At 50.2% G+C, this 24,242-nt stretch overlaps 12 protein-coding genes; 3 read left to right on the forward strand and 9 right to left on the reverse strand.

Annotated features, from left to right (window-relative positions):
• Positions 1 to 1,324: 1,324 nt before the first annotated feature.
• GSBLH_T00006928001 (uncharacterized protein) lies at positions 1,325 to 2,033 on the reverse strand (the record flags this gene model as incomplete). The annotated part of the gene is made up of 5 exons (XM_013044079.1): positions 1,325 to 1,434; positions 1,486 to 1,639; positions 1,670 to 1,776; positions 1,838 to 1,886; positions 1,962 to 2,033. 5 exons carry the CDS (start codon positions 2,031 to 2,033, stop codon positions 1,325 to 1,327), a joined length of 492 nt encoding a protein of 163 aa, XP_012899533.1.
• A 99-nt stretch (positions 2,034 to 2,132) lies between these two features.
• Positions 2,133 to 3,846, reverse strand: GSBLH_T00005083001 (uncharacterized protein). XM_013044080.1 has 4 exons: positions 3,787 to 3,846; positions 3,691 to 3,756; positions 3,399 to 3,660; positions 2,133 to 3,367 (listed from the first exon to the last, which is right to left on the reverse strand). The coding sequence occupies exons 2-4, from the start codon at positions 3,751 to 3,753 to the stop codon at positions 2,154 to 2,156; spliced, it is 1,539 nt and encodes a 512-aa protein (XP_012899534.1). The 5' UTR covers positions 3,754 to 3,756; positions 3,787 to 3,846; the 3' UTR covers positions 2,133 to 2,153.
• Positions 3,847 to 3,966: 120 nt separating this feature from the next.
• On the reverse strand, positions 3,967 to 4,912 carry GSBLH_T00005084001 (uncharacterized protein; the record flags this gene model as incomplete). The annotated part of the gene is made up of 5 exons (XM_013044081.1): positions 3,967 to 4,119; positions 4,151 to 4,360; positions 4,394 to 4,549; positions 4,579 to 4,729; positions 4,758 to 4,912. The coding sequence occupies 5 exons, from the start codon at positions 4,910 to 4,912 to the stop codon at positions 3,967 to 3,969; spliced, it is 825 nt and encodes a 274-aa protein (XP_012899535.1).
• Positions 4,913 to 5,407: 495 nt separating this feature from the next.
• On the reverse strand, positions 5,408 to 5,731 carry GSBLH_T00005085001 (uncharacterized protein; the record flags this gene model as incomplete). The annotated part of the gene is made up of 1 exon (XM_013044082.1): positions 5,408 to 5,731. The coding sequence occupies one exon, from the start codon at positions 5,729 to 5,731 to the stop codon at positions 5,408 to 5,410; it is 324 nt and encodes a 107-aa protein (XP_012899536.1).
• Positions 5,732 to 6,388: 657 nt separating this feature from the next.
• On the reverse strand, positions 6,389 to 7,526 carry GSBLH_T00005086001 (uncharacterized protein; the record flags this gene model as incomplete). XM_013044083.1 has 8 exons in its annotated part: positions 6,389 to 6,463; positions 6,492 to 6,830; positions 6,863 to 6,928; positions 6,963 to 7,116; positions 7,147 to 7,214; positions 7,246 to 7,335; positions 7,368 to 7,424; positions 7,455 to 7,526. 8 exons carry the CDS (start codon positions 7,524 to 7,526, stop codon positions 6,404 to 6,406), a joined length of 906 nt encoding a protein of 301 aa, XP_012899537.1. The 3' UTR covers positions 6,389 to 6,403.
• A 284-nt stretch (positions 7,527 to 7,810) lies between these two features.
• Positions 7,811 to 8,661, reverse strand: GSBLH_T00005087001 (uncharacterized protein; the record flags this gene model as incomplete). XM_013044084.1 has 4 exons in its annotated part: positions 8,491 to 8,661; positions 8,432 to 8,459; positions 8,297 to 8,402; positions 7,811 to 8,267 (listed from the first exon to the last, which is right to left on the reverse strand). The coding sequence occupies exons 1-4, from the start codon at positions 8,554 to 8,556 to the stop codon at positions 7,811 to 7,813; spliced, it is 657 nt and encodes a 218-aa protein (XP_012899538.1). The 5' UTR covers positions 8,557 to 8,661.
• A 179-nt stretch (positions 8,662 to 8,840) lies between these two features.
• Positions 8,841 to 10,859, forward strand: GSBLH_T00005088001 (uncharacterized protein). XM_013044085.1 has 3 exons: positions 8,841 to 8,959; positions 8,991 to 9,091; positions 9,123 to 10,859. The coding sequence occupies exons 1-3, from the start codon at positions 8,900 to 8,902 to the stop codon at positions 10,852 to 10,854; spliced, it is 1,893 nt and encodes a 630-aa protein (XP_012899539.1). The 5' UTR covers positions 8,841 to 8,899; the 3' UTR covers positions 10,855 to 10,859.
• Positions 10,860 to 11,383: 524 nt separating this feature from the next.
• Positions 11,384 to 13,214, forward strand: GSBLH_T00005089001 (uncharacterized protein; the record flags this gene model as incomplete). XM_013044086.1 has 2 exons in its annotated part: positions 11,384 to 12,115; positions 12,146 to 13,214. 2 exons carry the CDS (start codon positions 11,384 to 11,386, stop codon positions 13,118 to 13,120), a joined length of 1,707 nt encoding a protein of 568 aa, XP_012899540.1. The 3' UTR covers positions 13,121 to 13,214.
• Positions 13,215 to 13,243: 29 nt separating this feature from the next.
• On the reverse strand, positions 13,244 to 14,395 carry GSBLH_T00005090001 (uncharacterized protein; the record flags this gene model as incomplete). Its single annotated transcript, XM_013044087.1, has 1 exon — positions 13,244 to 14,395. The coding sequence occupies one exon, from the start codon at positions 14,393 to 14,395 to the stop codon at positions 13,244 to 13,246; it is 1,152 nt and encodes a 383-aa protein (XP_012899541.1).
• A 1,270-nt stretch (positions 14,396 to 15,665) lies between these two features.
• Positions 15,666 to 16,324, reverse strand: GSBLH_T00006929001 (uncharacterized protein; the record flags this gene model as incomplete). Its single annotated transcript, XM_013044088.1, has 5 exons — positions 15,666 to 15,889; positions 15,919 to 15,982; positions 16,013 to 16,054; positions 16,086 to 16,191; positions 16,260 to 16,324. The coding sequence occupies 5 exons, from the start codon at positions 16,322 to 16,324 to the stop codon at positions 15,666 to 15,668; spliced, it is 501 nt and encodes a 166-aa protein (XP_012899542.1).
• A 1,339-nt stretch (positions 16,325 to 17,663) lies between these two features.
• On the forward strand, positions 17,664 to 18,691 carry GSBLH_T00005091001 (uncharacterized protein; the record flags this gene model as incomplete). XM_013044089.1 has 5 exons in its annotated part: positions 17,664 to 17,795; positions 17,827 to 17,872; positions 17,904 to 18,229; positions 18,264 to 18,509; positions 18,542 to 18,691. The coding sequence occupies 5 exons, from the start codon at positions 17,664 to 17,666 to the stop codon at positions 18,653 to 18,655; spliced, it is 864 nt and encodes a 287-aa protein (XP_012899543.1). The 3' UTR covers positions 18,656 to 18,691.
• A 92-nt stretch (positions 18,692 to 18,783) lies between these two features.
• On the reverse strand, positions 18,784 to 23,681 carry GSBLH_T00005092001 (uncharacterized protein; the record flags this gene model as incomplete). The annotated part of the gene is made up of 9 exons (XM_013044090.1): positions 18,784 to 19,103; positions 19,137 to 19,209; positions 19,240 to 20,434; positions 20,463 to 20,557; positions 20,591 to 21,247; positions 21,280 to 22,139; positions 22,170 to 23,240; positions 23,269 to 23,530; positions 23,562 to 23,681. The coding sequence occupies 9 exons, from the start codon at positions 23,679 to 23,681 to the stop codon at positions 18,784 to 18,786; spliced, it is 4,653 nt and encodes a 1,550-aa protein (XP_012899544.1).
• Between the last annotated feature and the right edge of the window lie 561 nt (positions 23,682 to 24,242).

The raw sequence follows: 24,242 nt of genomic DNA on the forward strand, positions 1-24,242 counted from the left end.
TTGTGTGTTGGAACAAACAAGGCAGGACGTTGAGTTTCCTGTTCGCAAGGGAATGTTCAACGAATAGAATATACAGTTAGCAGCATTCGAAATCTGGGGAACCAGCACCGCATTCGGTACCTGGGCCAATTTCTTCGCCACGGGAACCAAAAAACCAGCGGTCTGCCCGTCCTTCCCTATCAGCTCAGCCAGAGGTAATCGCTTCAGGTGGATCTCCTCTCTCTTCACGCAAAACAAGTGCTTCGAGGCAGGATCGTCGCAATTGCTCGTGGGCACAAAGCGAACCACGCGACTGCTGGTCACGGGACATAGACGATACACATCCGTAAATCGCTGTGCGTAGGCGAGCAGCTCCGAACGATCGAATGTCACCACACAGAACGGCAGGCCAGGCTCGAACTGCCCCATCGAGCGATTATCCAATAGGAGGGAAGGGAGAATGATGGAAGGATTGAAAGCACTGGATGGAGAAGGAGGTGAGGAAGAGGAGGAAGAGGAGGAAGAGGAGGAAGAAGAGGAAGAAGAGGAAGAAGAAGAAGAGAAAGAGAGAGAAAAAGAGGAAAAATTGGAAGGAGAGGAAGGAATGGAAATTGGACTCGGAGGAGAAGAAGAAGAAGAAGAAGGAGAAGAAGAAGGAGAACCGCTGGGGGAAGGCTGGGTCGGCGACGCCGCGGGCTTCGAATGCGTAGAAAGAGTAAAGTGGTCAAAAGAGGGACGAATAAAGTGATCAGAAGAAAGAAAGGATGGTTTCAAGGATTGGCTGAATGGGTTCGCGGATTGTTGAAGCTCCGATGAAAGATCAATAGAGTAATCGATAGAAGGACTGGTCGCGTATTTGGGAAAAGGAACCAAGGTTTTGTAGTCGGGTAACGGCGCCGTGCCACCAGACGCAGCATGAGAGCGTCCTGACGGCAGCAACGCAGGCCTTGAAGGCATTGCAAGTCTTGGGTTCGGACCGATCGACGCTTTAGAAAAAGAGCCGATCGGTCTGCAGCGAATCGACGACCGCTCTCCAAGCAAACTCACTGGCATTGGGAAGGGGACGGCCGTTCTCTGCTCCTTCGGAGTGGAATTCGGACGCGAAGAATCGACCACGTGGCTGGAATTCGAAGAAGAAAACGCAGAATCGAGTGGCATGTCTTCAAGGAGCAGGGATACTGGGGGATGGTTGAATTGCCGGAGGAGAGTGCGAGCCGAGAAAGACATAAAAGAAGGTGTCCGAATCTGGAGAGACCAGAGAATCGGAGAAATGATGAAGAGCTTGCATTGATCGGAAAGCTTTGGATTGTGATAAACGACGTAAACTAAGTAGAGTAGAGAGCATTCAATTGAGTGAAGACGACTGTGCGTAGCACGGTTCTTCCTTTTGTGACAATGTAGCAAATAACGAGAGCGCTTCCGCAGGAGGTACAGGCTCGCTATTTCGAACACCGTCTGGAGACTAATTATCAGAGAGAAAGATAGAAAAAGCAAACTCGGATATACCCAAAGCCGAATAGTCCAGAACAAAAGGAAGTAGTTTCGACTTATTTGCCTCAAATTCCCGACTTCTTAATGATTTAAAGAATTCCTGTTCCACAAGAATATAGTCCATTTCCCTTTTAGCACGAAAATAATACTTCTGCGCATGACTTCGCACCTACATCTCACCATATAGGAATTTAGTTACTTGCGCCATCGTCCTAGTGTTTATGAGACTGGTAATGCTCCTCCAATCATTCCCATATAAAAAGATCCCTTTTATAAACAAGTCTTGCTCATCGGAAGACCATCTTCCTATAATTCGGCTTTTGGAAGTATTTGCGTCTAAAATGTCAGCAAAATGCCTGCTGACTACCTGCATGACTTCTATATACAGAACTATCACTATTTTCGCTCATACCATACTAAATAACAATTATAGTAACAGGTTAGAATTGATAAGAATATCAACAAACATCAAATTATTAGTGGAATTCCACTTTTCCATCGTTTTTTTTCCGGTTTTTTGTGCGATTTCCTCTTTGTTTTTTTGTTCGTTTTACAATGTACATAACGAATACATAACGAGCAAAGACTGAGATTCCCTTTTCTTTTTTTCGTTCCACAGTATTTCCTTTCCTTTCCTTTCCTTTCATATCAACAAACACACCTTCATATCATCCTTTCTGTTTTTACTTCTCGCCATGCTCCTTCTCGTACTCCTGATACTTTTCAATATAGGGCTTTACGATTTCCCAAACCTTGTTCTCCTTCACCAGCTTGTGCACAGCCTTGATGTCGGGGCTCATGAAGCGGTCGCGCGTGTAGGGCGTCACGTGCTCTCTCACGAGGTCGTACACCTTCTGCATGGGCTCGGTGGGCTTCTCTCCCAGCAGCCACACTCCCTGGCAGGCGGCGAGCAGCTCGATGGCAATGACGTTCTCGACGTTCTCGGTGACCTCGAGCGCCTTGCGCGCGCAGAATCCTCCCATGGACACGTGGTCCTCCTGTCCGGCGGAAGTGGAGATGGAGTCCACGGATCCGGGGTGGGTGAGCACCTTGTTCTCGCTCACCAGCGCAGCAGCGCAGCAGTGCGCGATCATGAAGCCCGAGTCCAGACCGCCGCGCTCCTTCTGGGTGAGGAAGGGGTTCAGGCCGCCCAGCGAGGTGTTCACCAGACGCTCAATGCGGCGCTCCGAGATGTTGGCGATCTCGTGGATGGCGATGGCCAGGTAGTCCAGCGCCTTGGCGGGGTACTCGCCATGGAAATTGCCTCCGGAGATGATCACGGGCTCGCCGTCATCGTCGCGGAAGATCATGGGGTTGTCGGTCGCGCTGTTCAGCTCCGTGGTCAGGATGCCTCGCACGAACGCCAGCGTGTCGTGCACAATGCCGTGCACCTGCGGCGCGCAGCGCAGCGTGTAGGAGTCCTGCACCTTCTTCTTGTCGGTCAGCTTCTCGAAGATCTCGCTCGAGTACAGCGGGTTGTTCAGGCACGCGCGCATGCGCTGCGCCACGGCGCGCTGGCCTCCGTGCTTGCGCGCGTCGTGGATGAAGTGGCGGTACGCCGCCGTCGTGCCGCGCAGCGCCTCGAACGTCATGCAGCAGATCACATCGGCCTCCAGAGCGGCGTGCTCAGCGCGCACCAGCGCCTCCGCGCCCAGCGTGGAGATGAACTGCGTGCCGTTGATGAACGCCAGACCCTCCTTCGCACGCAGGTGCACGGGGGTCAAACCGTACTTCGCCACCAGCTCCGCAGTCGGCTTGATCTGGTGGTCGGCAGGGTCCCACGACTCGCCTTCACCGATCAGACCCAGACACAGGTGCGCCAGAGGGGCCAGATCGCCAGAAGCGCCGACGGTTCCCTTCAGGGGAATCGCAGACACAACGCCCGCGTTGAAGAAGTCTGCATCGAATAGCTTGAGGAAAGAACCTACCCAAAGCGCGCTGCAGAGACTCGTGGCTCACACCACTGTGGCCCTTGGCGAGGACGTTGCAGCGCAGAGCGAGCATGCGCAACGAACGCTCGTAGCTGAGGTTCTCACCCACTCCAGAAGCGTGGGATCGGATCAGATTCACCTGCAACTCCTCGACGGATTCGGGAGGAATGACGACATCCTTGAAGTTTCCAAATCCGGTGTTAATTCCGTACTTTACAATCTTATTTTCCACAATGTCATCCACGACCTTTCTTCCATTCTAATTCTCAATCTTCTTTCGAAACACTACGTCCACTTTGGCCCAAGCCTCCTTGCTAAGATCCAGCTTGTACTTTCCATATCCAAGCTCCATCAACTACACATTATCCGCCATTTCGAGAATCACCATCTCGGGGGTCAGAGACTCTCCGTCCAGGTAATAAACAGGTCTTTCAGCGCTCATAGCTTCCAATCAATAAATATATTATGATTATTATCTTAGAACTACCGTTTCCCCGATTGACCGTCCAATCAAATCAACAGGCGGGTTTAATTCGCAAAATTTGTTCGAATAAACACAGAAACCTCAATCTAGCTTTAGTGAATCCCGCTTTGGCAGCTCCCAAATTGATAGCAAGTAGGCAAGTCGTGTAGCGACCATGTCTCGGAACATGGTGAGAGAAGCTTGGATGATGCTGACTTTGCTTCCCTCGATCTCTACCCACTTCACAGGCACTTCCTACATAATAGATGCGCCTTTTCGACCCTACCTTAATCACGAAACCCAAGCGGCTCGCCACATACAAAATCTCGATGTCGAACGCCCATCTCTCCAAGTGGAGCGACGGAAAAACGCACCGCGCCACTCTCCTCGAGAACAGCTTAAATCCACATTGGGTGTCGTAGATCCCGTGAATTCCCGATAAAACCTTCACCAGGAAATTGAATCCGTACATTAGAAGGTTTCGGTACCATGCGCGCTACCCTTCAGTCTCTTCCGCCACATCATCAACCTGCGCAACGGCGTTCTCCTTCAAGTGGTTGCGAGAACCGACGACTACGTCAGCTCCCGCTTCGTACTGCGCGTCCAACTTCTCTACCTCTGAAAACGTCGTCGCACCATCGGCATCCGCCATCAAGATGCGTTCTCCTCGAGACGACAGAACTCCCTATTTCAAATCCATTTTGAAGTTATTACGAGACGAATGGCCCCTCCTTTACCTCGGTTATGCGCCTCTACAAGGACACGGATGTTGGGATTGGAGTAGCGCTTGATGTACTCGTAGGCAAGCTCCTTTGTGCCGTCCATGCTCCCGTCGTCCACAATAATGATCTCCCAAGTGAAAGTTCTAAGGAAAAAGAGGCGGTCTTGACTACTTGTCACGTTCGGAGCGCGATTTTAGATAGGGGATGCATTCATCGAGCATCTTAGGGAGGCGGAGACGCTCGTTGTATGCGGGGATGATTACACTGAGTGTAACGGAAGGATTATCGAAAAGAGATGGGAATTTGATGGATTTTCTTTTGCTCATAAGCCAAATAGAAGGCACGTACGAGGAAATAGGATCGAAGAACACTGTCTCTGATTGCACGATTTCGTGCTTCTTCTGTGAAAAGGATTTTATAATTGGAGAGAATAACCATCGAAGTCCGAGAATCTACTATCAATCCGTCTCTTTATCAGTACACCGCCAACGCAGATCCCGACTCCAATAACAATATCTACAACTTATCAGATACTCAAGCTATATTAACAGAACGGTAGCATCTTTTATACAACAAACAATTGTATACCACACTTTGAAAAGCTTGCATATACTGCTCGGCTTCCTTTCGCATCTCCTCTTCACTCCGAGGAACGCGATCTACATCCGGTTCTACTCTCACAGTCCATCTCCGCCCCTACTTGCCGTATTCTTATTTGAAATCGATGGATGGAGGTCTGCTCTCTCTATCATCTCATAAATCGCATCTCCTGGAATGTCTCCGAACACTCTCGGAATCACATGAACATGCACCTACACAATTCACATCCACGTCACCCATAAAAAACCTACATGAGGGACCGTCTGCCCCGCTGCCGGTCCGTCCTGCACCGACACCGTCACTGCATCTGCATGATGCACTTTCCTCAGCATCCGCGCCGTTTTCTTCACGAGAAGCATCAAATCCGTCATTTCCTCGTCGGTTAAATCATCGAGCGTGGGAACAGGTCTGCGAGGAATCACGAGAACATGTCCTGGAGAGAAGGGTTTCAAGTTTACCGAGCAAAACGAAAGACTTGTGAGAGCGAAAATCTGCGAGAGGGGAAGTGGGATGAACCCGAAAGGAAGGAAGAGATCGCTCTCCATGCGAGGACACCCGGTGAGGCAGGAAAGAAGCTCTTTGAGAGAGTGGATTGAACTGAGGAAGAAGGGAGGAAAGGTAAAAAGGATACCTGCTTTCAGGGACTGGCTTGCTATCGATATAAACAGTGTTGGGAGTAATGGATAAGTGAGTGGGGTGCGTGAGCGAGCAGTTGTTGGAGATCTGGAGAAAACACACCAAAAAGACATTTACTAGAATGGAGTGTAGAATGGACGGAGCGTTCTTTTCGTCCCAGTAGAATCTAGTGGAAATGCGAGGAGGAAGTAAAAATACTGCTCGAAATCAACCCCAACCTAGATATCATTGTACGAATAGGAGAAAACGCTGCTCCGGTTTGTGAGAATGATTGTTTTAATAGCACATTTATTCAGTGACTTGCAGAATTGAGTTGTGGTGCAATCTTGCGTCTATGTGTTAGATCCAGAAATCTCTAGAACACTGAGTGCCTCAAGAAGCGTTTTCGGAATAAGAACATTGAGAATGGTGCGTTCTACCATAACTTTGTGCACCGCAACCATAAGACGTTGAAATGGTGTTAGGGGCATTGAACGAATCGACCGCTGATAGAAAAAGATTAAGCAGAAAAAGTCTGCTACGCTCCATCACTCTTCTCTCTTCCTCCACTCTCCAACAAACAACCCAATATTCTTATATCACTAAAAGCTAAAGAACACGAAGTTACCAGATCGACTCTCCTTTGCCTGCTCGTCCTTATTCTACATGCCACATCGCTCTCTCTCCTACCTCCCTAAAGACTTTAAACGTCCTATTCAAATTCTCGTCCAGCATCAGCACCGACGCCACGTTCTCGCACCGATAGCAGTAATTCGGCGCCGACCACACCGTCACCAGGTTCGACCGCGAGAACATATACTGGAATCCTTGCTGCACCATCTGATGCGCGCGGCAGATCAGCTCCAGTCCGTTCGTTTCCGTGAACTGGTTCACCGCGCTCTCCCCAAAAACGAAGCCTGCCCCGCGGGGAGACTCACGGAACCGATCCACATTGTCCGGGTCCGACCAAACCAAGTCCGAGAAGGGGCCAGAAGAGGGGATTTCTTCGGTTCGCGGGATGGTTCGAATCTTGGAATGACAGAAATCTAGGGGTTTTTTACTTGGTCGATTGTGTTGATGGAGGGAGAAAGACCACCGTGGATGCAGAGGATGCGATTGTCGACGAGCTAAAAATAAAGGGAGGAGAGAAGAGGAGTGTACGGCTGCAACGCCTAGATAGTCGAAGACCTCGGTAAACCATGTCCATGGATCGGGGCTCTTGTACTTGTGCGAAATTTCGCAGTAGAATCCGTAGATGCGGGTGATCTCACGCGTCTCGTGATTTCCGCGTAGAAGTGTGATTTTGTCGGGATAACTACGCATAAAACGGAAAGTCGGTCCGGACCAGAGTTTCAAACATAAAAGCAATTCAAAGGTCTCACAGCTGGCATATCCGCGGTCAACGTAGTCTCCCTACGCATCACGGGGAACAGCCACAATTCACCATAAAAATGTAACTATTTTGGGGGATTTCGCCTCCCACCTTAAATAACTCCAGGAGGTCGCTGTATTGGCCATGAATATCTCCACAAATCTAAAAAACACCCTCCACCAAGAAAAACTCACATTTACTGGACTGCTCACGGGCTGGACTGTGTTCTCTTCAATAAGTATCTCTTTAACCTGGAGTTCACCCAATGGAAATTGCCTTACGCACTCACATAATGTCTTTAACATCGGCATGGGCAAGAGTCCATGCTCACGAATATAGGATAAAAATTCCATTTCTAGGGTTTGTATGACAATTGAGAATAATAATCCTATATTATAATTCTTGGATCAAAAACAAACTGTTATAAAATCTGACGCAGTCTCAGCTATAACAGTACAACTATCTGTTTGAATGTAAAAGCATGAAGAAACCAAAAATAGGAGGGTTTTTTGGCTGGATACATCCCATTTTTGTCAAACCTCGATTTTATTTATCGGGTGATCAGCAAAAAACATGGGATGCACGCAGTCACAAAAAAAGCTCGCAATCCCACGAAAAACTGTTGCTAACAAACAACTCACATCGGAATCGAAAACACAATATCTAGCATCTGGTTGAGATCCACCGTAACGATTCCCTTTTTCTGGGGATCATACTGCTGCATTTTCATAATCACAATTTGGACCACAGAACAAGCTTTGATAAACGCGTCTAAATCCAGATAACCCGCATGATTTGAATCCAAATTCGAAAAAATCAAAGTCACAAGCTGAGGTGGGAAACGATACCCAATGCGCAACAGAGCATTACTAAACTCTTGGTAATCCAAACGACCCGAGCGGTCTGAATCAAAGAAGCAGAAAGCATCTCTCCATTGGTTCACTTCCGAGACAATCAAAGCAAACTCGTTGATGTTCAACAGACCACTGCGATCTTTATCGTGCTTAATGGTCAGCTGGTTGCAAACGTCCGGAGAAATGTTGTAACCCAGCAGCTTCATCGCTTGCTCCAGCTTTGAACAGCTGATTTGAGGACTAGTTCAAAACTCTCCTTTGAACCTTACCTATTTTGAGATACCGTATAGAATGCCCTATTAACGTCCATGCCAGCACCAAGGACATTCTGTGCTGGAGTCATAGGCATTCCTGGCTGCCGCTGGAGAGAATTCGCTACATATTACGCACAGATAGGAGCAAACTGTCAATCACGCTCGAACAACCAGGACACTACACTTTACAAAAAAGATGACAAGGATACATAGAAAGGAGGAGTATTAGGCTGCACATCTATCGTATAATGACATGTAGGGCAATTAACAATCATTTTCACAAGAAAATAGTCGAAGAGTAAAAAAGAGTGAAAGAATTCTGTTCAACGGATTTCTTTTTTTCTACACTATTCAGTACAATCATTCTACCGAAAGTCAAGAATTTTGGAAGCCATAGTAAACTGCTTCCATAATTATTACATCATACACAAGTTGTCATACGCTTTAGCATAATTACCGCGGGAATACTGACTTTTCCAGTTAGTGTACACTCTTCGGTAATGACGTCATCATTCCAACACTCTTAGACATGATAAAATCTCCGCAAAGTGTCATTATTATTTTAACACAGGAATGAGCATCCGAAACAAGTATAGAACAGCCGATATCCACGATGTCATGGAGATTGAACGCAACTATGACTGCGATTTCAACCCGGAACCGACAACCCTGGCTGCCGTATAGGCAAATTACGGTTATTTATGCATAGGAATTCATCAAGAATTGCGATGCTTGGAGAGACACTCCTGCTATTGTTGATAAGAACGATATCAAGTACACATATGGTGAGTATTACCAGAATGCTTTGAGGTAGGTAGTGATTGCATCTCTATGAGTCTAGATTTGCCAAGTCCTGTGTTAAAATCGGTATGCAGCCGCTTGAGGTGACTGGAATGATTGGATTCAACTCGGCGGAGCTGCTCTTCACTCTCCAAGGAACTTGGATTTCGGGATGCGTACCCGCGGGTGTGTATACTACAAATTCTCCTGACGCCTGTCAATACGTTCTCAATCATTCAGAAGCCAAGATTTGCGTTTGTCAAGGTGGCAAAAATGCTGCCAAAATCGCTTCCATTCGAGAATCGCTTCCTCAATTGAAGGCCATTATTGTATATTGGCCAGAAGATGGAGTGCCGAACGTGGAAGACAATCAATATGCAAAAGTATATACTTGGAATGATTGGATGAATCTTGGTAACGATATTGCTGATGAAGTGATATTGAACCGAGCGAAAGCGATCAAGCCAGGAAACTGTGCAACTTTAATCTACACCTCGGGAACGACCGGAAATCCGAAGGCTGTGATGTGTTCTCACGATAGTTGTGTGTATAATTCCTTGAACCTGGACTATTATGCTCACTTTAATTTGGAGAATCGTTTTGTGTCATTCCTTCCAATGAACCACATCGCTGCTCAGTTTATTGATGTTATGATGCCGACATGTAACAAAATCACTGTTTACATTGCCGATCCGGATGCTCTCCGTGGTACTCTTATCAATACGCTACGTAAAGCGAGACCAACATTTTTCCTGGCTGTTCCTCGTGTGTGGGAGAAATTCGCGGAGAGCATTCGCAGCTCCTTCGCCCATGCTTCGTGCTTTAAGAAGATGTTCATCAAGCAAGCAATGAAGATTGGGTTCCAGACTGCCATAACTCGTCAGTATGGAAAGAAGTTCCACAAGAAGATGTTCTATAACCTTGCGAAGCGTTATGTGTTCGATCCTGCGCGTGAGATGCTGGGATTGGATAAGGCACGGACCCTGGTCGTTTCCGCGGCTCCTGTGACCGACGACACGCTCAACTTCTTCGCTAGACTGGATATGCCGATCTACGATATTCTTGGTCAGTCGGAAGGAACCGCTCCCATCTGCTTCCAGACTGATACCAATCAGGAATGGAGAATGTACACTGCGGGTCGTCCCTTGCGAGGTATTATGGCACGCACCGATCCAAATACCCAGGAAGTCCAGTTCAAGGGACGCTTGGTCATGATGGGCTATTTGAAGATGCCCGCAGAGACTGCATCCACGATTGATGATGAAGGATGGCTGCACACTGGAGACCAGGCCGTCATCGATCAAGATGGGTTTATCAAAATCACAGGTCGTCTGAAGGAACTCATTGTCACCGCTGGAGGAGAGAATGTGGCTCCTGTGCCGATTGAGAACAAGATTTTGGAGCTCTGCCCCATTATGGCCAATTGCATCGTTGTGGGAGATAAGCGAAAGTTCTTGTCCGCATTAGTATCGTTGAAAACGGTCGTGAATCCCATGACTGGCGAACCTAGCCAGAATTTACTCCCTACAGTCATTAGTATCATTAAGGCTAATGGCGGTTCTGCGACTACCGTAGCGGAAGCTAAAAACGATCCTGCTGTGAACAAAATGATTCAAGAAGCAATTGATGGTTATAACAAAGTGGCAATCAGCCGTGCTCAGGAAATCCGAAAGTGGTATTTGATGGAGCGAGACCTGTCGCTCAGTCACGGAGAGTTGACAGCTACACTAAAACTGAAGCGAAATGTGGTGCATCAGCACTACGAGAAGCAGATCGATTCTTTGTATGTTTAGATGAATATTGTTTGTTAAAAACACATCGCTTCATTTTGCACCATTCCTTTTTCCATAATAGAATGATGGGTTTTCCATGACATCATTTATAAAAAAGATTACGCCTAAAATCAAAATCGCGGGGATCAATTGAAAATCGCCCAGGTCAACAAAACTATGATGACGTCATCAACCCATCAACTATTATTCATAAATTCAAAGTTTGGAAAAACCAAATTTTTTTTCGAAAGCAAGATGAGCATCCGAAACAAGTATAGAACAGCCGATATCCACGATGTCATGGAGATTGAACGCAACTATGACTGCGATTTCAACCCGGAACCATCAACCCTGGCTGCCGTATGCATTATTTTTTGAATATGATGCGTAGGAATTCATAAAAAACTGTGAAGCCTGGAAAGATACACTGGCCGTCGTTGATAAGAACGATGTCAAGTACACATATGGTGAGTATTTCCAGCAAGCGATGAGGTAATGACTTGTTTGATGATTTGAATTTAGATTTGCCAAGTCCTGTGTTAAAATCGGCATGCAGCCGCTCGATGTATCCGCCATGATTGGATTCAACTCGGCGGAGTATTTCTTTTCTCTCCAAGGAACTTGGATTTCGGGATGCGTACCCGCGGGTATTTACACCACGAACTCTCCTGACGCCTGTCAATACGTTCTCAATCATTCAGAAGCCAAGATTTGCGTTTGTCAAGGTGGCAAAAATGCTGCCAAAATCGCTTCCATTCGAGAATCGCTTCCTCAATTGAAGGCCATTATTGTATATTGGCCAGAAGATGGAGTGCCGAACGTGGAAGACAATCAATATGCAAAAGTATACACTTGGAATGATTGGATGAATCTTGGTAACGATATTGCTGATGAAGTGATATTGAACCGAGCGAAAGCGATCAAGCCAGGAAACTGTGCAACTTTAATCTACACCTCGGGAACGACCGGAAATCCGAAGGCTGTGATGTGTTCTCACGACAGTTGTGTGTACAACGCGCAAAACGTGGACTACTACATCCATCTCCAAGGATTGGAGAATCGTTTTGTGTCATTCCTTCCAATGAACCACATCGCTGCGCAGTACGTGGATACGATGATCCCCGTCTGCAACAAGGTCACTGTCTACCTCGCTGATCCCAACGCTCTCCGTGGAACCCTCATCAAGACGCTCCACAAGGCCAGACCGACCTTCTTCGTGGCTGTTCCTCGTGTGTGGGAGAAATTCGCGGAGAGCATTCGCAGCTCCTTCGCTCAGGCTTCGGTCGCTCTTCCTGTCTTCTCTTATTCGTAGTATTTGAAATCGCTGCTGATCTCGTGGTGCCGCTCGGTCGGTTATCAAGCTGCGACGTCTCGCCAGTACGGAGAAAAGCCGTACTACGGATACACGTACTCGCTGGCCAAATATCTCGTGTTCGATCCCGTTCGTCAGAAGCTCGGACTCGACCAAGCGCGCTGCTTGGCTGTTTCCGCGGCTCCTGTGACCGACGACACGCTCAACTTCTTCGCCTCGCTGGAAATGCCGATCTTCGATGTGCTCGGCCAGTCGGAAGGAACCGCTCCCATCTGTTTCAATACGGACACCAACCAGGAATGGAGAATGTACACGACCGGCCGCGTAATGCGCGGAATCCACGCGCGAACCGACCCGGACACGCAGGAAGTCCAGTTCAAGGGACGCTTGGTCATGATGGGATACATGAAGATGCCCGCAGAGACCGCAGCAGCGATCGACGAGGACGGATGGCTGCACACTGGAGACCAGGCCGTCATCGATAAGGACGGATTCGTGAAGATTACCGGTCGTCTGAAGGAACTCATTGTCACCGCTGGAGGAGAAAACGTTTCGCCCGTGCCGATTGAGAACAAGATTTTGGAGCTCTGCCCCATTATGGCCAATTGCGTCGTTGTGGGAGATAAGCGAAAGTTCTTGTCCGCACTGGTATCGTTGAAAACGGTCGTGAATCCCATGACTGGCGAGCCCAGCGATGACTTGCTGCCCACTGTGATCAGCATGCTGAAGGAGAATGGCGGTTCTGCGACCACTGTAGCGGAAGCTAAAAACGATCCTGCTGTGAACAAAATGATTCAAGAAGCGATCGATGGTTATAACAAAGTGGCAATCAGCCGTGCTCAGGAAATCCGAAAGTGGTATTTGATGGAGCGAGATTTATCTTTGGGCCATGGCGAGCTGACGGCTACGATGAAGCTGAAGCGAAATGTGGTGCATCAGCACTACGAGAAGCAGATCGATTCTTTGTATGTTTAAGGGGGTGATGTAATAATGGGGTTTGGTTTGAATGGTTGACCATTCTTGAATAAATGAATGAATGAACGAATGTTCCGTGAATCAATATCAATTTAAACACTGCTTGTTTGTCTCAAACACTTCTTAAGAGCTGAACGGAAGATTCAGCGGAAAGGATTTGACACGCGAGAAATAGCGATTCGACACTGTCATAAACGTAACATTCCCGAACTCCACGCTGTCGATAAACACACATCCAGGATCGTTCATCGTCACCACCGTCTTCCCCACCACGCACGAAAACGTCTGCGTCGCCTCGTCTCTCTCCGCTTCCTGGAACGAATACTTCCCCGTAAACACCTTCTTCTTTTTATTCGTCAGCTTCGCCAACGGCACCGACAACGACAGCGAGAACCCGCGTTCTCCCTCGTAATCCTCCGTCTGCGGCAGTCTCTCAATCACCACCAAATCCACCACATCGCGCGCCTTCACCGAGCATTGCTTCTGCTCTCCGTCCAACAGCCAATAATCCAGCAGTCCCGCAAACGGCTTCTCCGGCTTCGTGGGGAACAGATTAAACAGATTCGGCAGCACGACCGAGTTCTCTTCTTCCTGCAGCCGCTTCAGCAAGTGTGTGTACAGCTTCCGCGAGAACGGCAGCTGCGAGCCGATCGACACCGTCGACAAAAACGGCACGCGCAGTTTCGTTCCGTTTCCGTGGTCATTGCTGAGCAATCGGAGCACAGCCGCGTCCTGCAGCACGCCAGACGGCTCGCTCCCGCTTCGCTGGATGGAGGCTTCCTTCACGGCGACAGGGAGGGAGGTGTAGTCCGCGCGGAGCAGCATGTCGAGCTGCTCTGCGATGTGGTAGTTGCTCCAGAGCCCTTTCTGGCCATCGCAGCTGCGCGAAGAAGCGAGCGCGGTAATGAACTGGTGGAAGGTGTGGACGGAAGAGGCGAACTGAGGGCTCTGCGCGGCGAGGAGATGCGTGAGCGAGCAGGAGAGAGCTAGAATGAAAAAGGGAGAAACGGGGGAAACAGAGAGGGAGGAACTGGAGGTTGAAGGATTCGTTGGGGTTCTCGTTGACCAGCATGACGTAGGAGAGAAGCAGCCCCCAGGCGTACGCGTCGCTTCCGAAAAACAGGCAGCGAAGCGGCTCGAGATCGTGCTCGTTCGCTCTACACTTCTTACCCTCGCCTTGCAGCCAAGATACTTCTCCGAGTAGATCGAATACACCGATCGGATGCATCCGCTCATTTCCTCCAGCGGCACCACGAACAAATTCCACCGCCACATCTCCCCGAAGCTCCCTTCCTACCTCGCACTCCGCCCTCATTCCCCACATTGCTCGTTAAGTACTGCGCCAGCACCCGTAGATTCGCCGTGTCTTCCACCAGCATCACCACTGGCCTCCACTCCTCGCGTTTTACGCCCTCTTCAAACCGGTCCAGCTGCGCCTGCAGCGCCTGCAGTGCCCGCAGCGCGTTTCCATCGCTTTTCTCCGCCTTTTCTTCCTCCAGCAGCATCGTGGGCGTCGACTCCCATTCAAATCCGTGGGATCCCACGCTGCTGCCTCCGTCGCTCGTGTACAAAGCGTGGCGACTACGCTGCGGAACGTGTGAAAACGCGCGGCGAGCCACTTCCACCCCCAAGTCGTGCCCGCGAACCGGCGAAATGGCCGCAAGGCCGTCGCTCAGCGCTTCGGCAGCGGCGGATTCCGCGGTTTCCGAGGGTTCTACAGGACCGTCGACTATGCTGTCGTAGACGGGCGTGCGGGAGTGGCTGTGCGGGACGCTGGAGCCGTTTCCGGGCTGGAAAATGTTTCGAATCGAGCGGCTGAAGCGCGCCAAACCTCCCGAGATGTCGTTATCGGAGCTCTGAGGGTGAGAGAGGGAGGCGATAAAAATAAAAACCTCGGGGTTCTCGTCGGGGTCTTCGGAGTTTTCCTCCCAGCTTTCTTGGTCATCGATGTACTGGGAGCGGATGTGGAGCTGAATGCGAGCGAGCACGGTCTTCTCACTGACGTGACACTCGTAGAGCATCAGGGTCCCGTCGAAATCGTGCTGCACGATTTGCTGCATACTAACGAGGGTCGCTGCAATCGATCGATGACGGGAGAAGGTTTTGGCCCGCGTGTTTTCAACGGCGATCCGGAGAATTGGGTCGCGGTGATATTTCACATTATGAGAGTATATGAGCTGATATTCTGCGTTGATGTCTGTGGAAAATGGATTTCCGTTGTTAGCAGAGAATCGAGGGGACATGAGCTTCTTGTTTCGACGGTTCTCCATGCTCATCGTGATTAAAATCTCAGGAGTCGATTCAAAGGAACGAACAAACTCCAATGAGTCTATCTTGATAAATGCACATCGTCGCACTGAGCTCATTGCATATTCATTCTCCATTTCTTTTGAATAAGTTGGAATCGGAATATGATTTATATCCATATAGAGCGCCCTATAGTATACAGATCTAGCAAAAAATAAATCAAAACAAGATCAATTTCTGGGAGCAGAGTTGCAAACGAAAATCCGCCAATATTTCCGCAAAACCGTTGAATGTGTTTTCAAAAAACAGTCGATACAGGACATTCTTTGTCCCAGTTCCAGGATTCATACAGTCCTTGGTCTAGAGGATCATACTTTGACATGTACTTGGGGTATTCTTTCAAGAGTTTCTTTTCGAAAGCGGACATTTTGATGTAGTCTTCGTCTTTTACGTGATCGAATCCGAGTAAATGAGAGATTCCGTGAGCATAGAGGACATTGAAGTGTTCGAATCGATCAATTTCTATTATCAACTTGCTATTCAATGTCTACTGTTCTCCTTGCAATAAAGATCGACATAATCTGTAGCAATGTAAATATCGCCTAGCGAGCGAATCTATGATGCCAGTCATTCTGTGGATCCTACTGTATTCTTCTCAGAAGGAAGGTACCCAGGGTTGGTTATGAACTACTCACTCAACTTCCTCTCAAAAACCTACTGTGTGTGTGGGAAAGGAAAGAATATCCGTGGGAGAATCGATGTTTCTGTAAACACGGTTGAGTTCTCGAATTTGAGGTGAAGTGATGTACGAAATCGTCAGATCCCTTTACAGTGACAGATCAACTCAAAGACGAACCAGTCAGCATATCCCGCTACACAGCACATCCCATACACTGTTTGCGCGGTCAACAACTTCTTGAACTTGATTACTGACTGACAGTTGTGAAAAAGGATCATCACACAGAAAACAAGTGATCAGCATTTTGTTGTTCTTCTAACTCCATGAAGGATTTGACTTCCGTTATTCTTCGTTGTAGCATTATGGCCGCTGCTGCATTGGGAACTGCAGCAATGTGGTACTTTTGGGTAGGACCGAAACATCAGGAGGTATGTATTCTTTTAAACTATTTAGGGTAGAAGAAAGAACAGACTGAAGAGACAGTGGAGTCCAAAGAGGAGGAAGCGAAAACCTCTTCCGAGGAGAATGAGTCAAATTCGAATGGTTCTACCGAAGGCATTACGCTCGATAATATAATTGAGATTATTAACAATGTCTCAGAGACCATGATCATCGTTTTCGTAGGGTTCACCTCTATTTCTTAAAGATAGCAACATTTGGGGAATATAGCCATCGACATGGTTCAAAAGGGAATGAATGAGGAGGATATTAACAGGGAACTTTCCGAAAAGTTCAAAAGCACTATGGCTGTGGTTGAAAAGCAGGTATTTGCAGTCGATCTGCACCATTTGTAGTCGTGCGAAGTCTATGGCTTCACCTACGATCAGTTCCAAAAAGCATTCGCGACATACTCCGCCATGAACGATCCTCGCTTTGTTTCGGCTCTCTACCCCTGCCGACTCCTCCTCAGTCAAATCGAGAACACCCAGATCGAACCGCCAGTGCTTCCAGCGTCTCTCACGATCGACAAACTGATCTCCATCCTTCAAATGATTTGCGATTTGAGCGTTCGATGCATCGAGCAGATCCTGCGCATGCTCTGCGAGCAGACGCAGCTCTCTCCTGATCAGGTGAGGGCGGTGGTGCAGGAAAATGACCAGTTTAAGGCACAAGTTTTGGACTTGGTCGTCGATGCGGAGAAGAAGAGCAAGAAGAAGGTGTTGGAGACGGAGGGAGTTGAGCACTCCCATATGATCATTGCAGAACTGCTTTATAGAGATAACGAAACGTATTCTAGAGAGGTTGATAAGATTCAAGCCAGACTTATGAGTTATGTAGCTGCTTTGGGCCTAGACACCCAGTTTTGTGTTTGATGTGAAACAGAAGCATAATGCGATGGGTTGGAAGGAGGGAAATCGCACTGAAAACGAAATTAGCACAGATACGAAATGAAGTGATAAAATAGTCGCTCCAATGACCTTCACTGACATTCGTTCTGTTGGTAGTTATGAACAAGAAATTCGATGAATATTGGACGACGAAAAAGAGAAGGACATTTAATAATAATTATCACCATACAATGACTGTACGTGCAAAAACCCTTTGTGGTCAAAATATTGTGAAGAGCTTTAAATTAAACTCTTACTGTACCTTGATCTATAAGGTTGTTAGCTGTAGATGGATAGCAAACTTGAAAAGATTTTATTGCTTGCTGGAGGAACTGCCGTAATTGGTGCTGCTGTGTGGTGGGTCTGGAACAAATATTTCGAGGATGACAGCGATGATGATGAGGAAGAAGACGAGGAAACTGTAGTTATTGTTTATGGCGTGTTATGAGTAGCAGCCCCAAGTTTCTGAGGAGCCGAAGCAGGAGTATCCCAACTTGCGTATGATAACACTGTGTCTTTTAATTAATAGCCGTTTCAAAGGAATTGATGATCAAGTTATATAGCGAGATCTCTGAGGGTGTTGAATTGGTGATGCTCCAGCTGGCCAAATACGAAGAGCAGCTCTCCACGAACCCTGCCTATAGTCCCGAAATGGTTGCCAAGGAAATGAACAACAAGTTCACTTTAATGCTGGACACGCTGGAAAACGAAGCGTACAAGAGATACAACGTTAGCAAAGACGATGCCAACGCGTCCTACCAGATTCTTCAAAACGATCGCGACTTCAAGCGTGCGACGTACCGTCTGCGCAGCATCTTCGCGATGCTCAACGGAGAGCAGCCGGAAGCCCCGGATGTACTCGAGGTGGTGTGCATGATGTGATGCGTAGCTTCCCGAGTTCATGACGATGGAGCTGACGATGAAGATCTGCGAAGAAATCGTGGGCAAGTCGGCCGCGACGATGAGCGAGGTGATGGAGGAGAAGCAGAAGGAGCTGGGCGCGGCGTCGATCCCCGACTTGGCGAAGCAAATGGAGACGAACGAGGAGCTGCAGCAGAGCATCATGGAGAGCTACATGCAGAAGCTGGACGTGCAGCGCCAGGAGATCCTGAAGAAGTATAAGATCGATAAGGCGGTAGGGGAGAAGCGAGGCGGGATGAGGCGTAGATCCTGCAGATTGCGATGATGGTGTATCAGAACGATCCCACCTTCCAGAAGGCGTTCATGGAGATCACGCAGAAGCAGCAGGAGGAGCTCAGACGCATCGGCGTGCAAATGTAATGGGGCAACAGGGTGGTGTTTTGAATGTTTTATTGCGGTGTGTTTGTTGGAAACAGGCGATGAATCATACAAGAAACAACAACAACAACAAGAATAACAAAAGGGAGGCGCACCAACGAATCAATTGATTAATTGGATGCCTCAGCGCTTCGCTTTTTGTTCACTCCCTGGATCTCGCGCGTCTCTTCCTCCTGCTGCGACGCGAAGAAGTTGAAAATCTGCTCCAGCGTCATCTGGGCGATGGAGTACTCCTCAATACTGCACTTCTTCTTGATCTCCTCCATGAAGCTGAAGATCGCGGAGAGCTTCATTCCCTTGGTGTCCACGCGCAGCGTCACCATGTTGCCGTGGCGCTCCAGCAGCTCCACCGCGTTGAATTTCTCCTCCAAAAAGTCCATATAGTCGATGTACCGCACTTCCGTAATCCACCAATCGATCAATACGTCCACTACACGTCATCATCCCTGCCTCCTTCGCCCACTCGCCACCGCTCCTCGCTTCGTTAGCTCCGTGTCGATCACCCAGCCCGAGCCATTAATCGTGATTTCCTCCTTCTACGCCTCGCTTCTTCCCCCATCCCCTACCAAATCGGTCGTTTCCAACGCGGACAGCACCTCGAACACCTCCGTTCGGTTCAGCATTTCGTGCTTATTCGGCAGCGTCCGCTTCACTTCCTCCACTTCCTCATCGGTGGGCTCGCAGAACTTCGCGTTCAGCGTGTACCCATGGCCGAACTTGCTCTTCAGATCCTGGATCGTGCCGAAGCAGCGCAGACGACCGCCCACCATGATTCCCACCTTGGTGCACAGCGCCTCCGCCTCCTCCATCGAGTGCGTCGTGATGATAATCGTGCATTCCTTGCGTTTCGCGGACACCATGCTAATAATGTCCCACAGCGCGCGGCGCGAGACCGGGTCCATTCCGGTCGACGGCTCGTCCATCAGAACCAGCGGCGGGTTGCCGATCAAAGCCTGCGCCACGGAGAGCTTTCGCTTGTTTCCTCCGGAGAGCGACATGGCCTTCTTGTTCTCGTACTGCTTGATGCCCATGTCTTCCATTCGGTACTCGATCACGTCGTTCATGTCGGCCTCGGGCACGCCTTTGATGCGCCCGAACAGCTCCAGATGCTCGCGAACCGTCAGCAGATCGAGCAGAGCGTGCGACTGCGGACACATGCCGAGCAGTCGACGCACCTTGACGGGCTCTTCGATCATGTCCATGCCGCAGAGCACGGCGGTTCCCTTCGTCGGCGCGTTCTCGCCCGAAATCATCGAGAACGTCGTCGTTTTACCGGCTCCGTTGATGCCCAGCAGTCCGAAGCACTGGCCGCGCTGCAGACCGAACGTGATTCGATCCACAGCGACCTTCTCGCCGTTGTACACCTTGCGGAGACGGCGGAGCTGGATCACGTCGTCGGTCGTCTTGGGATTGGAGCGCATCACGCGGTCCTCCTCGGCCTGCACGTCGCTGTCGACCTCCTTGCTGCGATTCACGTTGATGTCGCGGCGAGAGAAGTACATCTTGACGCGAATGCTGTTGGTCGCGTAGTCCAGCAGAATGGCGATCACCAGATACACCACGGTCTCGCACGCGAGGTAGACGAGCGAGTAGCCGATGCCGTCGAACGAGAGCGGCTCGGGCGTGCCCGTAGAGAAGCTGATGGTTCCATCGTAGTAGTAGTCGCAGATCTGGTCGAAGAGACTCATCATGGAGAGCATGGAGAGACGCATGAGGCCCATTCCGAGAGAGAAGCCGGGGAAGAGATAGAAGAGGACGAAGCTAGATGAGAGAGGAGGAGCAATGCGACTTGAGCACGCGAGCGACGCGACAAGTGGAGCTGATGGTGGTCATAATGAAGGAGGCGAGCTCCATGATGACGCAGAGAATGTTCACGAAGAGCGTCTAGAGCGTGAGAAGAGCTCGGCGAGCACGCACCACAATCAGCGCGATGGTGTGGCTTTTGAAGATGTACTGCAGCATGGAGACGAACGACGTGCTGGCCGTTCCGTAGAAGAAGAAAAGCAATAGCGTAGCGACCGCTTTTCCGTCTTTGAGATAGTCGTCCATCTGGAAAAGCACCATTAGAAGCACCTCAATCGCCACCACGATGATGTACAGACAAGTATCGAACGTGAATTCGCTCAGCCAATACGCGGGGATATTGATACCGCTGATGATCTGCTGGTGCTTCATCCCCACTTCGCGCTCCTTCACCAAGAACAGAACCGTGTATGCCGGCACGAAGGCCAGGGCAATCACGAGATCCTGGGAAATGCCCATCGAAATGGCCTGCGACGTGACTTCCTGCGTGGCTTGATTCAAAGGAAGCGGGTGATTGCTGACGTGAATATCCGCCGCGTCGTCCTCGCGGTAGTACCGCATCAGCGCGACGTCCAGCGCGTTGAGGAAGATCGGCGAGCCGTGCGCGGAGGTCGTGTTCACCATGCTGAAGAAGTCGAAGGAGCGCGCAGCGAGGTCGATGGAGCGGAAGAACCCGGCGTGGTACAACGCGTCTTGATGGTTGGAGCGGTCGTCGAGGAGGAAGCGCGACATCGCGATGATCTCCATCTCCAGATCGCTCGGAGGGTAATACTATTCCGTGAGGGACTCGAAGGAACGCGCACGGGGTCGTTGCACCAGAGATATTTCGCGAGGCTCGAGCAGACTTCGTTTGTTTTGAGGTCCGTGATGTTCACGGACTGCGGCGTGAAGCGGTCCCGCGGGAAACTGTCGAACAACGCGAGCGTGTCGGTGGTGTTCAGCGAGAAATCGTCGTAGACAAAGCGGCTCCGCCCTTCGAACGTCTCATTGAGCTGTGGGTTGTAGTAGCGCGTGTCCATCGGGTAGGAGTCCACGTTGGTGAAGGAGAAAATGACTTTCACCATGGTGAAGACGAGCAGCGTGAAGATTCCGGGGATCAGCAGTTCCATAATGAACATCTTCTTGTCGCGCATCGCGTAGCGGAATCGCTTCTGGAAGTTCGCTCGGAAGTGCCGGCCGAACAGCTTCTCGTTCAGATCGGACGACGTGCGCGTGAAGTCCTTCCGCTGCGCGCGCTTTTTCTCTTCTTCGCGGTCCACGGCGAGGTGGCGCGCGCCCTCCGCGCAGGACACGCCCTGCCCGGTGAGATTGCGCTTGCTGCTGAGGGAGCGAGCGAACTCCTTGTCGACCACCTTGGTGGAGTTCAAGAAGACCTCCTCCATGGTGGTGACCGACACGCCGTAGGTTTGGATGCCGAGCCTCGCGAGGTTGTCGTCGAACTCGGTGAAGAGCGCCACGAACTTATCGGAGGTGTTGAACGGGAGCTGATAGGTCATCTCGGCACCGACGTTGGTGAGGAGAGAGGCGGAGGGGATGTGCGCGAGAATGGTGTTTTCGAGCTTATCCTCGTCGCAGTCGGGCTTTTTAACGATGGTGAGATTGTACCCCACGCCGAATGTGTGCTTCAGGTAGTGGCTGGTACCGCAGGTGAACATCTGTCCGTCTAGATCTCAGAGAATCGCAGTGAAAAGACCGCTCATGATGCCGATGCGGTCACCCAGGAGATCGGCCTCGTCCATGAAATGCGTGGTCAGAATGATCACGCGCTCGCTGCGGTAGTTTCGAAGCAGATTCCAAATCATTCGACGCGAATACGGATCCATTCCGGACGTGGGCTCGTCCAAAAACACAACCTTGCTGTTTCCAATCAACGCCATCGCGACCGACAGCTTTCGCTTCTGTCCTCCGCTCAGCGTCTTCGATTTCTTGTTCAGTTTCTCGGTGAGTCCCACGTCGTACACCAGCGAGCTGATTCGCTCGTTGATTTCGTTCTTCGGAACGTTCTGCAGCTTCGCCGCGATGTACAAGTGCTCCTTCACGGTGAGGTTGTCCCATAAGATATCGAATTGCGGACACACCGCCATCATATTCCGAATCGCAGGCATGTCTTCGCAGATGTCCAGTCCGTACACCGTCGCCGTGCCGTCGCTCACCGGCAGCATGCCGCACAGCATATTGATCGTCGTGGTCTTGCCGGCGCCGTTGTGGCCCAGCAGACAGAAGATCTGGCCCTCGTACATCACCACGTTCAAATCGTTCACGGCGATCTTGGGACCCACCGGCGTGCTGAACACTTTCACCAAGTTCTTGATCTGAATGCAGCGGTTCTCGCCCTCCAACGCGTGGAGGTCTGCAGGCACTTCCTCGATGAACTTTCTGCCCACGTGTCTACCCATCACGCCTCTCTCCAAGCGAAGATACCGCTGGTCCTCCTCGGATCGCTCGACGTGCACCTTCTTCTGCACCATTTCGCCCTTCCAGAACGCCTTCGTGAACAAGAAGTACCACGGCTGCGTGAGTCCGTACGACTTCGGAATCACCTGGTCGAAATACCGGCCGAGGAAGTAGTAAACAATCCCGTCGACGAGCATCGCGATGACCGACTCCAGCACGCTGTACCCTTCGATCGACATAAACAAACTGCCCCAGTTCAGACCGGTCGTTTCGGCCTCCAGCGACGCGATGCGCTCGATTCCGAGCGAGAACGCGATCGTGGCGTCGAAGGACAGACCCACTTTGAGTCCTCGTGAGTTGTTGGAGACCACTAGATGAGAGGGGAAACGGAGAACCACGGAGCACGCTGGGGATGTAGGTGATGAAGATGATGAGCACGCCGAGCAGTCCGGCGGTTTTGGCGTTGGAGAAGAAGGACGTGATGAGATAGCAGAGCATCGTGAGCGAGAAGGAGAAGCAGAAGAAGAAGAATCCGAAGAGGAGAAGACTGGAGTACTGGAAGACGGGGAGAAGCATGAGCGTGCAGCCCACGCAGATGAGGAGGAACTCGAAGAGGTAGATGATGAGCCAGGACCACACCAACGCCAAATCTTTGAGTCCCTACAGAATGAGGAAAAGAGAAAAGACGGACCATGGTCTTGAGCGTCTCGCGAATGCCGCGCTCCTTCTCCGTGACGATGTTTCGAAGGATCCAGAAGCACGGATACATGAACGTGATGAGGAAGAAAATGGGGTAGAGCATTCCGATCATATCGAAGAACTCGCTTTCTCTCTACGCCTCATTCCCTCCCCCTTCTCTCCACATAAGCGTCCGTCGGGAACGGGACCGACGTGATCGTGTGCGGCACATAGAACTGCTCCTGAATGAACCGCAGCCCGTACGGCTTCATCGCCTCCAGCTCCTCTTCGTTCAGCATATCCAGCCAATTCTCCATTTCCTCCACGTACTACGCATCACCCCTTTCTCCAGTTTCCACCGGACTCTTCAGCGAGTAACTTCGCTTCACGCGGTCACGCACCTCCGCCGCGCTCAGCTCCACCTCCTGCTTCTCGTTGATGATGTACCGATCCACCGACCGCTGGATGGACAGAAATCCGGGCAACGATTCGCTGTGGACGGTGATCGTCGGCTGCGACGTGTCGATTTGGCTCTCCAGAGAGTCGTACACCATGATGCCCGCTTGCGTGTACGCCTTCAGCTCGCTTGACGACATACGTTTGCGGTAGTCGTTCATCATGCTGGAAATCACCCCGATTTCTGGAATGTACGCTTCTTCAGTGTAGAGCATGGGAACGTCGAGCTGCGTGGGAC

Source organism: Blastocystis hominis (assembly GCF_000151665.1).
Source record: "Blastocystis hominis, Singapore isolate B (sub-type 7) whole genome shotgun sequence assembly, scaffold_9".
NCBI lineage: Eukaryota > Bigyra > Opalinata > Blastocystidae > Blastocystis > Blastocystis hominis.

Coding starts and splice junctions, on each gene's coding strand:
- GSBLH_T00005083001 (XM_013044080.1), bottom strand. CDS start 3,753: ATGGAGCTTGGATATGGAAAGTACAAGCTGGATCTTAGCAAGGAGGCT. Junction 3,661..3,690: donor AGGCTTGGGCCAAAGTGGAC/GTAGTGTTTCGA, acceptor ATTGAGAATTAG/AATGGAAGAAAGGTCGTGGA. Junction 3,368..3,398: donor GTCTCTGCAGCGCGCTTTGG/GTAGGTTCTTTC, acceptor TATTCGATGCAG/ACTTCTTCAACGCGGGCGTT.
- GSBLH_T00005088001 (XM_013044085.1), top strand. CDS start 8,900: ATGGAGATTGAACGCAACTATGACTGCGATTTCAACCCGGAACCGACA. Junction 8,960..8,990: donor AACCGACAACCCTGGCTGCC/GTATAGGCAAAT, acceptor ATTTATGCATAG/GAATTCATCAAGAATTGCGA. Junction 9,092..9,122: donor TATTACCAGAATGCTTTGAG/GTAGGTAGTGAT, acceptor CTATGAGTCTAG/ATTTGCCAAGTCCTGTGTTA.